Source organism: Gorilla gorilla, chromosome 11 (genome assembly GCF_029281585.2).
Source record: "Gorilla gorilla gorilla isolate KB3781 chromosome 11, NHGRI_mGorGor1-v2.1_pri, whole genome shotgun sequence".
Classification (NCBI taxonomy): Eukaryota; Metazoa; Chordata; class Mammalia; order Primates; family Hominidae; genus Gorilla; species Gorilla gorilla.
Window position 1 is genome coordinate 46,035,029 of NC_073235.2, and position 14,895 is coordinate 46,049,923.

The 14,895-nt window shown below is 37.2% G+C and overlaps 1 protein-coding gene across 5 annotated transcripts in view; it reads left to right on the forward strand.

Moving 5' to 3' along the window:
• Nucleotides 1–14,895, forward strand: part of ARHGAP15 (Rho GTPase activating protein 15) — a 689,959-nt gene that overhangs the window by 441,105 nt on the left and 233,959 nt on the right. For 4 of the 5 annotated variants that reach the window (XM_055380099.2, XM_063694808.1, XM_063694809.1 and 1 more), the window contains one exon: nt 7,134–7,232. The exons of the other annotated variant lie outside the window; for it this stretch is intronic. In XM_055380099.2, coding sequence (XP_055236074.1) covers nt 7,134–7,232 — 99 coding nt within the window. The remainder of the gene's footprint in view (nt 1–7,133; nt 7,233–14,895) is intronic. 5 annotated transcript variants of the gene reach the window in all.

Below are 14,895 nucleotides of genomic sequence, written 5' to 3' on the forward strand. Positions count from 1 at the left end.
CAAATATATTTGTCTTCCATCACTCAGCTCTGTTTTCCACTCTTCCAGAGGTGGCAGCATAGCGTCTAGAAGATCAGACTCATATCTTCATAGTTTAATATCTCTCATAAAAAGAGGGTTCCTCTTTCCCAGTAACATCAGAAAAAGTCTCAGGATTTACTTGACAAGGTCCACTTGGGCCACATGTTCATGCCTGAACCAATTACTGTGGCCAAGAAGATAAAATGCATATTCGTCACTGGAGATGGAGGGGGTGGAGTCAACACTACCCAAAACAAATGGCAGCAAAATGAGAAAGGACCATCCCCAAGGGAATCTCAGGGTGTTCTTGCCAGAGAATAGGATGACAGACACAGGACCAGCGAAACCAATTGATATCTACCATACTCTTCCTAGCCAGTGTCATCTGTAAGCAGTGGATCCCATTGAGCTAGTTTGCCAAACCTGGTCCTATTGTGACTGTAATCCCTTTCTTGAAACGTTTGTCCAATGCTACATCCATATTTTTGCCAGGTGTATTTGCTTGCAATAAACAGATATTTACTCAAGAGTTCTATTAAAATGGGTGGGAGGGGATCTCATGGTATTTATGGAGCTCATGACATGGGTATGGCAAGTGCCATGGCAAGGATACAGAGTGCCTGGAGTAGGCACTGGAAAGTCAGGAGCTGAGTTGGATCTGTTCCATTTGCCTCTCCCTGCAAACTAGTTCCTGTGTCCGTTCATCTGCGGCACATAAGCATCTTCCCAAATTGGCTCTCCCAGCCCCCAGGGTTTAAGTGTAGGCAGCCTAGAGTTCTCATCCCTAGAAACAACCACCTCAGTCTCTCAGTATCCAAATTCTAAATTTTGTAGAAGAAGCGTTGCTTTGTTCAAGCTTGGGGCACATGGTGACCTTTGATGTAACCAAGTTCACCTGAGATACTATGTTCTTGTACTCCAGAGCCCCACCTTCTTGGGTGAGTACAGCAAGTTTCAAGAGAGGCTATAAGTGAGAAGAACAGTTTTGGCTTTGCTGGTAACTGGGGAAAGCAAACATATGCCCTCTAGCTAGTGAAATTCCAGATGTCTAGGCTCTTTACTCACCAAGACACCAATGGCAGTTTTTCCCTAGTGAGGGACTGGATGCACTTGCCTGGACCACCAGTAAGTGGCAGTAATGTACCTCCCCCACTTCCAACATTATAACCACTAAAAATAATCAGCAGTGTACTTCACCCAGCTCCCTGGCAATAAAAAATACCCTGTAGCTGAAATTCTCTCCTATCCATCCCAAGTCAAAATCCTCTTCCAGGTCTTATCTCCACTTATAACTAATTGGTCCCCATATGCTAGCCTTTTCACCTCTAAAGTTCTTAAAAGAGGAGTCTATTTGCTGTCTCTACTTCTTCACCTTCTCTTCAAGTCTTAATTACAACTATCTGCTTTTCAGTTTCACTCCTCTACTGAAACCATTTTTCTTAAGGTCACTCATATCCTGAAATTGCCAAAATCCAGCGAACACTTTTCATCTTGATCTCTCATAACCATTCTGCTGCATTTGAAATGATTTTCCTTAATGTCTAAATTCCATTTCCATTCTCAAGACCCTCAAGTAACTGCATCTCTCTCTTCTCCAGTCAAGCAAGGAGCTTGGAAGTCACTTTTACCTGGTGGATCAGCTCACCTCCTACACCCACTTGCCAAACCCCACTGAAACACTCCTTCTTGCCATGTCAGGTTTATTGTCTTAGTTCAGGTCCCCATCCTCCCTCCCCCAAGAGCCTAATGCTCTGTGACCTTTCACAAATAACTCAATATCTCTGGGCCTTAGTTCCCTCTTCTGTAAAATGAAGATGATGATAGTATATACGCTCAAAGGGTTGCAGGTGCATGTGAGAATTAAATGTTAGAATATATAAAGTACTTTGAGCCCTGCTTGGCTTAGTGTAGTGTACGATAAACCCTCACTATTATTTTTACACGTATCTGCAATAGCATTAGTCATATTATGTTGTAGCTGCTTGTGACAGTTATTCTGTCCCCCTAAACTGTAGGAGATGGTGCATCATTACATTTTCAGGCTGGCACACAGTGTCTGGCTTATAACCTGCATGAAATAGTTACTGAATGAATAAAGTAATCTTTGCATTATTTACAATATGGAACACATGGTGGGTGTTCACTAAATAGTCACTGAATGGAATTGGATAGAATTGGATTAATCTGGAGAGAATGCAGAAGAGGTGCCATAAAATTTGGTAAGGCATAAATTGTTTAAATTTTAAGGTGAAAGTAATTTTCTTTGAGACTCCTCCTGAGGATTGAAATTAAACTGAAGGCATAACTCCACATTCTTAGCAAATTTAGAACTTTTTTTCCTGTTTTGTTCACTCTCCAGTTTTAGTTTCCATGTCCTGCCAACCCTCTTTGTTTTCATTCTCACAGCATAGCTTAGATCATATTTCACCAAAAACCTGGAATCATCACCACCTATGTGAGTAAGCTATTGCTACATGACAAATAAACATAAAATCTCAGTGGCATATAACACCGAGCACCTATTTCTCATGTGTCTGTGGTGCAGGCTTGACTGGGCCGCTCTGCTTTAAGCTGCAGGTCTGACTGGACTTGTCTCTTCCCTAAGGGTTGGCCTCAGTTCTGTGCCATATGTATGTATTCTGGAGCCCAGGCTGAAGGGGCAGCAGCTCCCCAGGGAAGGTCTTCTTTGGCAATAGCAGAAAAACAAGAGGATGAGTAGAAATCTGCAATGCGTCTTAAGGCCTCAGTCTGGAACTGACACATTTCCACTCACATCATTCCAAAGAAGACATTTGGCCAAGCCCAATATCAAAGAAATGGGGGAAAATAAACACTGCACACTCTAGTGGGTGGTACGAGATGGTTCCATGGCAAAGGAGGTGAATGTATACATCTAATTCAGAGAAGACAAGAAGGATTGTGCACAGTGATTACACCTATCACACCCTTATCCTGATTCTGGTCTTCATAACATCTTTCCTAGGTAATCACATCAGTCGTTTAACTAATCTCCCTGTGCTTCATCTTCCCCACTATATTACCCCCCACCCTCCCTTTTCTTTACAAAGTGCTACCAAGTAAACCTTCTCAAGTAGAGTATGATTATAATGATCACTTTACTAAAAGACCACAATCACTTCCTAATGTCATGTCATATGCCTTTGGCTGCAGATAATAGAATACCTAGTTAAAAATGACTTCTTTCATATGAAAATAAGTCTAGATAAGGTGTTTTAGTGTTGGTTTAAAAGCTCAAAAGTGTCATCAGGGTCTCAAGTTTTTGTTGCTTATTTTTAATACATTAGCTGCTGTTCTTAGCACTCATTGTCTCGTGGTGACAAGATTGCTGCAATAGCTCCAAGCATCACATCATTGCAAAATGATATTCAAAGATGGATTAAAAAAAAGAAAAAAGACTTCTTATATATCCCTTTCCTTTCTTCAGGGGAAACAAATCTTTTCCTATATAGTCCTGAGTCACTTTCCTAGACATTTCATTGACCAGAGCTATCTAATCACCCAAAGTTGCAGAGCAGGTAAAAATCAATAGAGATGATTTTCAGGTTCTGTCATATGAGTGGCTTCTAAAAACAAGAAAGAAGGTGGGAGAGGAATTACTTATATGTAGAAAATCAATGGTATCTGCACACTCTCAAATAATTTAACTTACTTGGCAAAATTTAAGATGCTTTATAACATAACCTCCATCTCTTTTATAACTTAATACATCAAGATTTCTCTAAGAGTGAATGTATTCCTCAGCATACCCCAGTCTTCCTATCATTCTTCCCATCATTCATGCATTTGTTTACTTCCTTTCATTCCCCAAAATGCTCTTTGTTCCCTCTTTTACTTGTGTTTCCTTATCTTTGAGGATTCAGTTATTCAGAGAAGGGAAGCACTCAAGGCTGGTCTGTTGCCCCACCACATGCTCCCACATTGCCTCTGCGTTTCCCCAGTTATAGCAGTTTTCTCATGATAAAATGTTCTTACCTGTTTACCTATATAGTGCCTCTACTGGGCAAAGTTTTAGAAAATAGGGAATGAGTCTTGGTTGTTATATTACCAGAGCCTTTCCTAGCTCTAAATACAGTATAGCCACTCAAGATGTTCTTTTGCAAATAACTAAATGAATAAAAGAGTAAATTCCCTGGAATGCTGTTGTCTGTATCTTCTTATATCCACATGTCTAAAACAAAACAATTTCTCCAAACACAAACTCTCTCTCTCCCACCCTCTGTTGTACAAACATACACACACTGCACACCACGTCTACACTAAATGACACAAAAAGACCTCATACTAAAGGACATTTTTCTTAGCATTCAGTACCTTTGATGACACCTGCTATATTCTTTTTTTTGTATATTCTTTGAATACTTTTATTAGCCCCTAAAATATTACAAACTTCTTGATATTGTTTTTACAACTCAATATGCCTACCTCATTGCTGTGAAGATAATATTTGTGAAATTGATTTGAGTAATAAAATCCATTAATGTGTTTTTTACTTTATAGCAATTCTTCTTCCTGACTGTAATCTCCAGACAATGTAAATCATTTGATCTGATCTACTGGGTTATTGTTTCCTAGATAATATTTTATGTCATTCTTTCTTGGAGTGGTTACACAGTGTTTTGAACAAGTCGTTGTTACTTGACCAAAGTATTCAAAGCAAATGCCCATTACTATTTCCCACTTCTCTATACTATGCCCATGTGTTTTGAGCTTCTTTCTGTTACTTGGATAAAAATGCACATTTCCATATTGGAGTTTTGTTTTTGTTTGTTGTTGTTGTTGTTGTTGTTGAGACGGAGTCTCACTCTGTTGCCAGGCTGGAGTGCAGTGGCGCGATCTCAGCTCACTGCAACCTCTCGCTCCTGGGTTGAAGCAATTCTCCTGCCTCAGCCTCCTGAGTAGCTGGGACTACAGGCACGCGCCACCATGCCCAGCTAATTTTTGTATTTTTAATAGAAACGGGGTTTCACCATGTTGGCCAAGATGGTCTAAATCTCTTGACCTCATGATCCGCCCACCTCAGCCTCCCAAAGTGCTGGGATTACAGGTGTGAGTCACCATGCCCGGCCTGGAGTATATTATTAATAGTGTTTTAGCTTTAATTGTTCCCTCCATGTTGGGTTGTCACCAATTCAAACCATTATGTTTTCCTAAGAAATAAGTGAAAATTATGATTCATTGAATTCTCTCTACACTCCATTTTGAGTATCCCCTTATAACAATATATATCACTGAACATTATTTTATGCTGCATTATTATTCTATCTAATTTTACATATACTTTAAAAAATGTATTGACTACCTCCACTGATGGTTAAGATGATGTCTTGCAGTCCCTCATTCTACAAATGTTTATTGAACTTCTAGTATGTGCCAAACACTGTCTAGGTACTCAGGATCCAATAATAAATGGTTGAGATATGACGCCTACTCTCCTGGGTTTTGCATTCTAAGCAAGGGAAACAGCTAAGCAGAAAACATATCAGTCTCATATGTCAAGTGGAGATATGTGCTCTAAGAAATGTAAGGCTGGGAAAGTGGCATAGAGAATGGCATGGAGTGGAGCCATTTTTTTAAAGGCTGGTAGGAAAGGCTGCAATAAGAAGATACCATTTGATCAGAGACCTAAGGCAATGGAGTTCCATGAAGAAGAAAATGTAAAGTCCCTGCAGCAGAAGAGTCCTTGGCAGCCATGAGAAACAGCAATGTGGGGCTATTACAAATTTAAAGACGGGGAGGAAAGACCCAAATGAAATCCATTAATTAGTGGAGGTCAGATTATGTAATACCTTATAAGTCACAGTAGGGACTTTGATTTCATTCTGAGTGAAATGGGAAGCCCTTGGACCTACTAAATATTTGTTTCATTATCAGTAATAAACAGATACTATCTCAATAGCAAAACCCAGAAATTGATGGTGGTGAGGGTTGCACAACATTGTGAATGTACTTAATGCCACTGAGTGGTACATTTAAAAATGGTGGAAATGATCAATTCTATGTTATATGTGTTTTACCACAATTATAAAAAACAAACATCTATCTGTAAATACTGCAGGCCAGAGTCTGTGCAAGCACTGGTGAAGACATAGCAGATTCAGACACTCAGAATCTGCTTTGAGAGAATCTATTCCATATATTATAAATGTAAATACACAATGCAAGGTAGCGTCAATCATGTTCCAAATGAGAGGGCTAGGCTAGGATTTCACAGTGGGTATTCTCGGAAACATTAGTCTGGAGACATGCTCTCTGAAATCAAAGGATGTTGCTGAAATAAGTTTGGGGGATAATGCATCCTTCACCCCTCATGGAGATTCACAGCACACATTGGCATATCATGGGCTCTAAAAATAAATACATGTTAAAGAAACCTGTCTAACTTTGCAGAACCTAATGATGTGAAACCATTTTGTTCGCAGGCCCTTTTTCCTGAATCATCTATTAACAGCCTGAGGGTCTGGTATTCCAAAGAACCTATGTCACAGGAGACACAAAGCTGAGATAGGAAGGAGTTAGTGGAGATAGTGTGATCTGAGCTGAACCCTAAAGGAAAGGTGATAGTTAGATTAGAGAAGAGGAAGGGCATTCAAGGCAGGAGAAATGCTAAGTAATTCACTTCGAAGCAAGTTCCTAGAACTTGCCTCCTCATATACTATTGAGTTGCAGAACGAATGTCCTAAATATACTGATAACATTGTAATTTTTATAACCATTAACTGGTAAACTTCTTCTAAAACACTCAGTATACCAAAGACACTAAGATAAATTATTTTGCCAAAATTTTCTCAATTCTTTGTCTTTCCTTTATAGACCACAAAATTAAGGCCCAGAGAGACTATAACTTACATAGTCATCCCTGCCTAATCGATGCCTGAGCATCAGTTTTCTCACTCTGGGGCGAGGGTCCTGTTCCATCAAGGAGGGAGTTGTGGTCTTCATATGTCTGCCATAGACACTATGGAAATAAAGCAAAAAAAAAAAATCTTATGCAAGATGAAGATTTCAGCATGCAATGGATATGGAAACGGAATCAAATTAAAGAACAACGCAAGCTTGGATTTTAATGAAGCTCATCTTTGTTTCTTTTGCAGATCAAATTTTTGGCTCTCATCTGCACAAAGTGTGTGAACGTGAAAATTCCACAGTTCCGTGGTTTGTAAAGCAATGCATTGAAGCTGTTGAGAAAAGAGGTGGGTGACTGAATGTGCAGCAGTTCCCCCCATTACTGCACCCTCTACACAACCAATACTCAAGTTAGCAGTGCCACCTGATTTGTCTGAGAAGTCATGCAATTAAAACTTGACTTGTGTTAATCGGTTAAGAGGATCAACTTTCTTATTAACTTCAGTTTGTTTTTACAATAGGGACATTAGTAATTCTCACTAATGTTCTTTTTTGTTTTTAATATTTTGTCTGTCTGACATACTGTTGATTCAAGTGCAAACTTCTTGTTTTCAAGCCAGTGATAAAACATTCATAAAATATCAGCACTCACAGTGTTAGAACCCTCCTAACATTCATGCTGGTAGACGTTGTGCCAGAACAATTTTTGGTAAGCCCCCAACATTACCCAAGTTAAGCAAATAGCATTCTGAATCACAGACAGTGATATCCCACCTTCCACATGTCTCTGTTCAGTACAGAATACGCTAACGGGTTTTTCAGGAACAATTAAAAGGCACACCTCAAAAGATGACCTTTGATTCCTCTATTTCAACATTCTGTTTTTCTTCTGAAATTATTTCATCTTACTGAAGGGAACAAAACAAAACCCAACTGAATCATCATTTCTACTCCACTCTATCTGTGGGGTGTTTTTCCTTCAAACTATGACTTCATTCATTCAAGGTCATTTTTCCTGGAAGATACATATAGTAGATGCAGAATCTTAAAAAATGTATTGTATAAAAATGCGAGGCTTCATCACCATCTGTTACAAGTTTACAACATATTCCCAGGATCTAGGGGGATATATATCATGTAAAAGATAGACGTGTTTTCAGAAAAAGGATTTGTGAACCTATTCCCATTTCCAGCTCCTAGTCTCTTAAGACAATAGAACCAAGGGGAAAAAAATCTTTACCCAATAATTTGCTAGGAAAAAGCCATTTTAATTCTCTCAGTGTTACCTGGCTTTATTATAAAAGCATAATAAAAATGGTCTGCAATTTCTAACTCCTGGAAATTCATACTTTAATTATACTGTAAGGACAGCTTTGGGATCCTATTATTCCCCTATCAGTAGGGAATGAGAGAATAACAAGAAGGGGAAGAGTGGGTAGGGAATGTGGATAAAGAGAATGACTTTGGGGAAAGCATATCAACACATCAGAGAGAAGAGCAGAGAGTACAGTGAGAGTAGAAAGCAGCAACTGCAGGATGAACATGAGGAGAGGTGTCTGTGAGAAATGAAGTCAATTGGAGTTGAGAAAAATGTTTTTATTGCAAGTTGCAATTTCATTTAATTTTATAAGTACATTTTTAGGAATAAATATTCTTTGGTAAGTACTTAAAGACAAAATGGATCACTGAGAATATTATAAAGTTATTATTTCCAATAACTAAATTGTCATCATTTTCAGGAAATCTTCATCCACTTATAAATACTCAGCCCCAACAGTGTGAGCACTATTAGACCAAAAACCCAAATAGGTCATTGTGGAAGCACATAATAAGATGTGTGCATGTGTAAAGAAGCGCTCCATTCCTCCCGATTTATGTCTCCACCCTAGGCAAAACGAAAAACTGCTAGATGCAGCTTTGCGGTGTGCAGATATTATAATATTGTAGAGTAGAAAATGTCTATAAATAGAAACCATGTCTTTTGTTCATGGCATTTTGTTGGTGATTTTTAATAAAATAAGACAATGTTTTTGCTGACTGGAGCAATCACATCTAGCATTATATTTCATTGTCCCCGTGTTTACTCTTAAAATGAATTTGTAGATCCAGCACTAAACAGGCGCTAATCACACATATGATTATTAAAATAATTCCTAAGCATTTTAATGAAACTCAAAGACTTTCCAATTCCACAAAGCAACTGATAATTCAAAGCACTTTGGCAGCATCAGCTTAAAGGAACCCTATGGAAATATTCAGTAAAAACTAAGAAGCACAAGATAAACCTCTCACATCATTGCAAGATTTACAAGTGTGTACTTTTGATTATAATTTTATATGATCATTTTGTTGGATTAATATTATATTTATACACCAATTCTATTTACTCAAAGTGTTGTTTTTATGAAATTCTGGCATAAAGCATTTCAGGACAGAAATAATTTATGTGAATCTAAGTCCAATGTTTATGCAGGCTTCTGATGACATTTTATGCTGGGGTTGGTATTAGGAAGTAGCATATAAAGGTGCCAAGTCTCTCAGCATGGCTGGGACTCAGCATATCTGGATCCCTCCTTCTAATGGCCAGATACTCTCCCAGCCAAGAAACTCAACTGCAGAGTCATGGGAAATGCTGATGGACCAGTTATGGGAAAGGAGCATTTAATGAAAACTATGTGTTTACTCTCACAGTCTTAGGGAAATGGTCTTGATACTCACTACATCGGCACACTGGCTGTTATAAAAAAGATTTGTTTCCTTCTCTTTTTTTTCTTGTGATTATTTTTTACTCCTTTAAAAAAATCTACAAATTGTGGCTATATCTCTAAAATGCTTATTAGATGGATGATTTAAAATGAAACATTATCAGGAAGGCAGATCTCACTATTCATTCATTCATTCATTCATTTATCCATCCAGTCAGTCAGTCAGTTACTTGTCTTACCTGTTTGCATTGAACAGAGCCAAATTGCTCACACTTCTGTAGTCTCTCCAAGGAAATTCTACCCAGTACTTGGCAAAAGATGCAGTCTTTATTCATCCCTGGTAAAGTGATATTAGTTACATTTTAAATTTTGCAACTTTTGGACATGCCTAGAAGAAAATCTATCAATAAACTGAATGTGAACCAATTTAGCTAATAACTTGTTTAGTATGTTTCCTTATCTTGATTTGGTTCTCTTTATTACTCTAAACTACCAGAGCATTCTCCTTCTCACCAACTGTTATAACTAGATTAACTTCATTTCTGTGGTTTCTGACATTGTCTGCTGAGCCTTGAAAATACAAGCAAAATTTGGAAGACAAACTGTTAAGGAGCATGTTAGTCTTTAAAGCTCTTCCAAGTGGTTCCTTCCCGCTTGCCTTGCCTTTATAGTCGTAGAGCATGTATCTGAGAAATCATAATTAGCCAATGAAAAACTCAACTTATGTTTCTTTTTTGAAGTAATTTCTGTGAAAATATTAAAACATGGTTCCGCTAATTCTTAATTCATATCCTGGGTACAATGACCAAAAGCATGAGATCATCTGACACTATTTTGGAGGTTTGAGGAAACAAGCATTTAGAGCAGGGGTATCTAATCTTTTGGCTTCCTTGGGTCACATTGGAAGAAGAAGAATTTTCTTGGGCTACACATAGCGTTACATACACTAACGCTAACAATAGCTAATGAGCTTTAAAAAATGCAGAAAATCTCATAATGCTTTAAGAAAGCTTACAAATTTGTGTTGGGCTGTATTCAAACCCCTGGGCCATGGGTTGGGAAAGCTTGATGTAGAGGAAGGCATTGTGACATATAGTAGATATAAGCAGTGAGAAGTTCATTTTTCGCTATGTTATAGAACACTTTGTGTAGTTTATGATGACGTCATATGTGTAGAAATTGCTTACTTAAAAATGCGATCACCTGTGTCTCTTAGATACAAGGGCCTAGGAGACCTGAAGTAAAGAAAGTATATATTTTAAACTGGTATAACAAGTAAGACCTTAATTCATAGTTCTTTTTATGCAAAGCATGTAATTGACTATCCTTTGTTGAGGTCCATTATTTGGAAAGAAGCTTTATACAGCACGAGACACCTTGTAAGTATTCAATAAATATTGGTTAAATGAAGCAATCGAAGCCAAATAGCTATTGAGTACCTACTTTGTGTCATCTTCCATGTTACCAGCTGATAATACAGAGGAGATAGACATTAAGCAAACAGACACACACGGTTATGTATGTTAGCATAAACTGTGATAAGTACTGTGAGAGAAAAGAACAGACCCTACAAGACAGAAGAACCATAACAATAATAAAAAGCAGGGAAATATGTGTGTTTAAAAATGATGTAATAAACCTTGAACGATAAACACATATTTATCTGGTTTTATCTTCGTTATAAGACCAGGAGACGTTTAATTTTGCCTTATTTTGCAAGTTATTTTCTTAACATTGTGACTATGTGATATAGGGAGTCCTTTGGTGTGAGATCTAAAAGGACATGCCTTAAGTGGCGAACCAGTCATGTTTCTACCCAATAATACCAAACATGCATTTTGCCAAATACATATTTTATATAAGAGTAGGGTTAAGTAGATAAATGAGCATATTTCTACCCTAAAGATATTTTTATGCATCCAAAATTTTTTTGGTTTTAAGGGAATAACATTAATTTTTTTAAGTTTGTAATATAATTTAGATTGGCATTCATTTGGAATATGTCTTAACTTATACTTCCTTCATGATTCCCGGTTCTGGTTAATATGCACCCAAACTATTTTAAAACATTAAAATGATTCCTAGAGATTTATTGTACAACAATGTGAATATACTTAGAATTACTGAACTATACACTTAAAAAGGATTAGGAAGAGAAATTGTATGTCATATGCTTTTGACCACAATTTTTTTAAAATGAAATCATGTTTTTCAAATGTGATAATTCCAGGTATAAGCAACTTTGCAGAATGCCTCAGCAGATGCTAATCAACAAGAAGTTTGCCCTTTCTGTCTTTTTTCTGGAACATGAAATACTATGACAGGAATGGTACACAAAGTTACATATTTGACTTGGTGCCTAAAAGCCACCCTGGGATCCATAACCTTGCTTAAAGATTTAAGAAAGACCTTTAGTCTACTTCTGAGAAGGTCCTTAGCCTCAAAAACTTTATCTCTCAACTTGACTTCTTAGCAGCTGTTATATTTTTTTGCTGTCGTTTGTTTGACAGGATCCAGTTATAGGTTCCGATGTCTGTTTAAAGAAACAAGGAGGCTGTTGGCTTTAAAATTCCCTCATTGCTTGTGTGATCAGCATTTTCCCAGGCTTTTCTACATAGTTTGCCAAGCAAAGGGACTGACCTTTTGTAGCAAACACTTTTTCATTTCAAAATGCTCACTTTGATTTTTGTCCCATTTTATGCTCATTCCAAACTGTTTACAACCCACTAAAAATGACTGTGAATTATATGTTTGTGTAATGGATTCCTTTTGTGGTCTGAGTGGAATGTTTACTTTGAACAATTAGTTATCTTTGGGTAGATTATAGCAACTTGGAAAAAGGATGGCTAAAATTATTATTATACCTTAACTGTTTCTTTTTTGGTAATTCCTCTACTGTTAGGAGAAGTTTGAGAGAATATGAAATTAACAAGCCTGTGACATTATAAATGAAACCTGTTTAATTATGTGACTATTTGGATATGTGTGTTAATATCACGAGAAAGTGTGGCTGGACACCTACTCAACTCAGTAATATACTTATCTAACAAAAATTTAAAACATGGCATGTAAATAAATACATGAATATTTGCCATATACATGTTGCATTTGCATATGCACATGTATGTGTTATATAAATAACAGACATGTTAGTACAGCTATTGTACAGTACCCATTGTACAGTATAGTAGCAAGCATTGTAGTTGTTAACATAATTTTCCTGATATTTGATCCAGTGCACCAGTCTGCCTCTTGAGATCCTACCGAGTGCTTACTTGCAAAAATCAGACTTTACATAGTTGTTTCCCGTTGCCTTTGAATCCAGGCCCTGAAACTGCAGATCATATTGCCTTCCCTAGACAAGCTCTGCTCCCAGTTCTGCTAATTTTATACTGTTCATTCTTTCCCACTTTGGGATAATCTATTATAGTTGGATCCAGGCACGCACTAAAGGCTGATACTTCCATGAAGAATGTGCAATTTGTACTGTTTAGTTTGTGACGAGATTCTTGAAAACTTTTATGATTCTATCTTGTTCCAGAGAGACTTCTGCTTGCTAGTTTTATAAGCAGTGAGTAACAAAAAGTAACAAAAACAAAACAAACTGATAAAAATTACATGCTCTAAAAAAAAAAAAAATCAAGAGTACAAGATAAGCACTTTTTCTTTTTCCCTGGAGAATATTTGTGGACTGAACAAAAATGTTTCGGAGGTCAGTGACCTATGTTTTTGTTTTTTTTTTTAAGTGTTTGCTTTTCATGCCTTATGTTAGGCATCCGCATGCATTTACAATGGAGATGATCTTAAAGAAGCTCCATGAAAGTTTGCAGTGAATCTCCTTGGCTTTTCTGAGTTAAAATTAAGACCAGTTTAGTGCTTTGGTGTTTTGTGTTTTGTTCTGTTTTGTTTTAATGCAGCCACAAAGACTGCCACCTTCCTGACAGCACAGTGTTGTGCTGGGTCCAAGCTGGAATTGGCTCTTTGGGGTAGTCACGCTGGGGCCTCTGTGTCTGTAAGAAAGCCACATTTAGGGCTCGAGGGGAAGACAAAATCAAAAAAGAATAAACAGGAAACAGCCAGCAAGAGTATAAAAGAGAAACTAGGAAAAGACAACCAAAAGAAATCAGAGATGACAAGGTGGAGAGGCGGGGGAAAAGCTGCATTTTGCAATTAAGAAAACAAATGTGGATAAGAGGACATGCTTGTGAGGTCTGTAAGAAAGAGAAGACAAACTAGTGAAAACATTGCCATCTCTGCCATAGGTACCTGATACCTGCTTTGCTGTTCCAGAGAAACTTACTCATGCTCAAGAAAACGCTTGAAACTTAAACCTTGCAATTTATGGCATGCATTGAATGTTCACAAACTCTGTATACGGAGCTGGTTATTAATTAATTCACATATTTATTAGTGACATTTAACAGAGTTTATCTATGTCTAGCAATGCATGACAGTCTTATTATCAAAAAGAAAGCTTAAACATAACAGAAGTTAATGTAGGAATAAACGTGCAGTTCAACAACCAGAGAGGCTATCTAAGAAATACAGCAATGTGGCTCTGGTCAAATCAGTCAGCGGATATTCCCACACTTTAAAATCCACAATGCATCAGAATAAATAATGTCGCTTCCCAGATACAGCCTGAGTCTAATTTCCAACCTCCACCCCCAATGTAAAGTTTAGGTTCTTAACATACTTTTCCCTTGGAGTCAGTTGGAAGGAACAGAGCCAAAATTAAGACCCTAGGAAATTAGCTTCTTATTGTGGATGGGGAATTTAAATAATGCAACACCTCAACTTACCAAGATGCAGTACTCTCAAATAGCCTATACTGGTGTCATTTACACAATGGGAGTTCTAGGACTGGGAGTTTTCCCATTACAAGTCCCTATATGCAGAACTTAATAGTTCCACCATAAAAATAATCTTGGCTGAAAGTTAGCAGGATGTTTTAGCCTGGAAGCAAATGCTTACAAAATTTGAAAAAAATTGCACGCATTTGGAAAGCTTTCAGGTTTTCAAAAAGCAGAAGCAAATAATAATAAGGCAGTCAGAGATTTTCATATTTTTTTGCCCTAGCATTCAAAAACTGACTTGTAGCTTTTCAGTACAAATGTTTTGATTCTTGTCACACAATATGAACTGATTGATTAAAAATAATCAACTTTCACAACAGTGTCACTCTGTTTTATGAAATAATTTGTTGTTTACTGGTAGAAAAAGAATCTATACATTGTATTTGTGTAGGTATTTCCCTAGGGTTTAAAAATTAATGATAATTAAGAAACCAAATTAATTCAGGAAG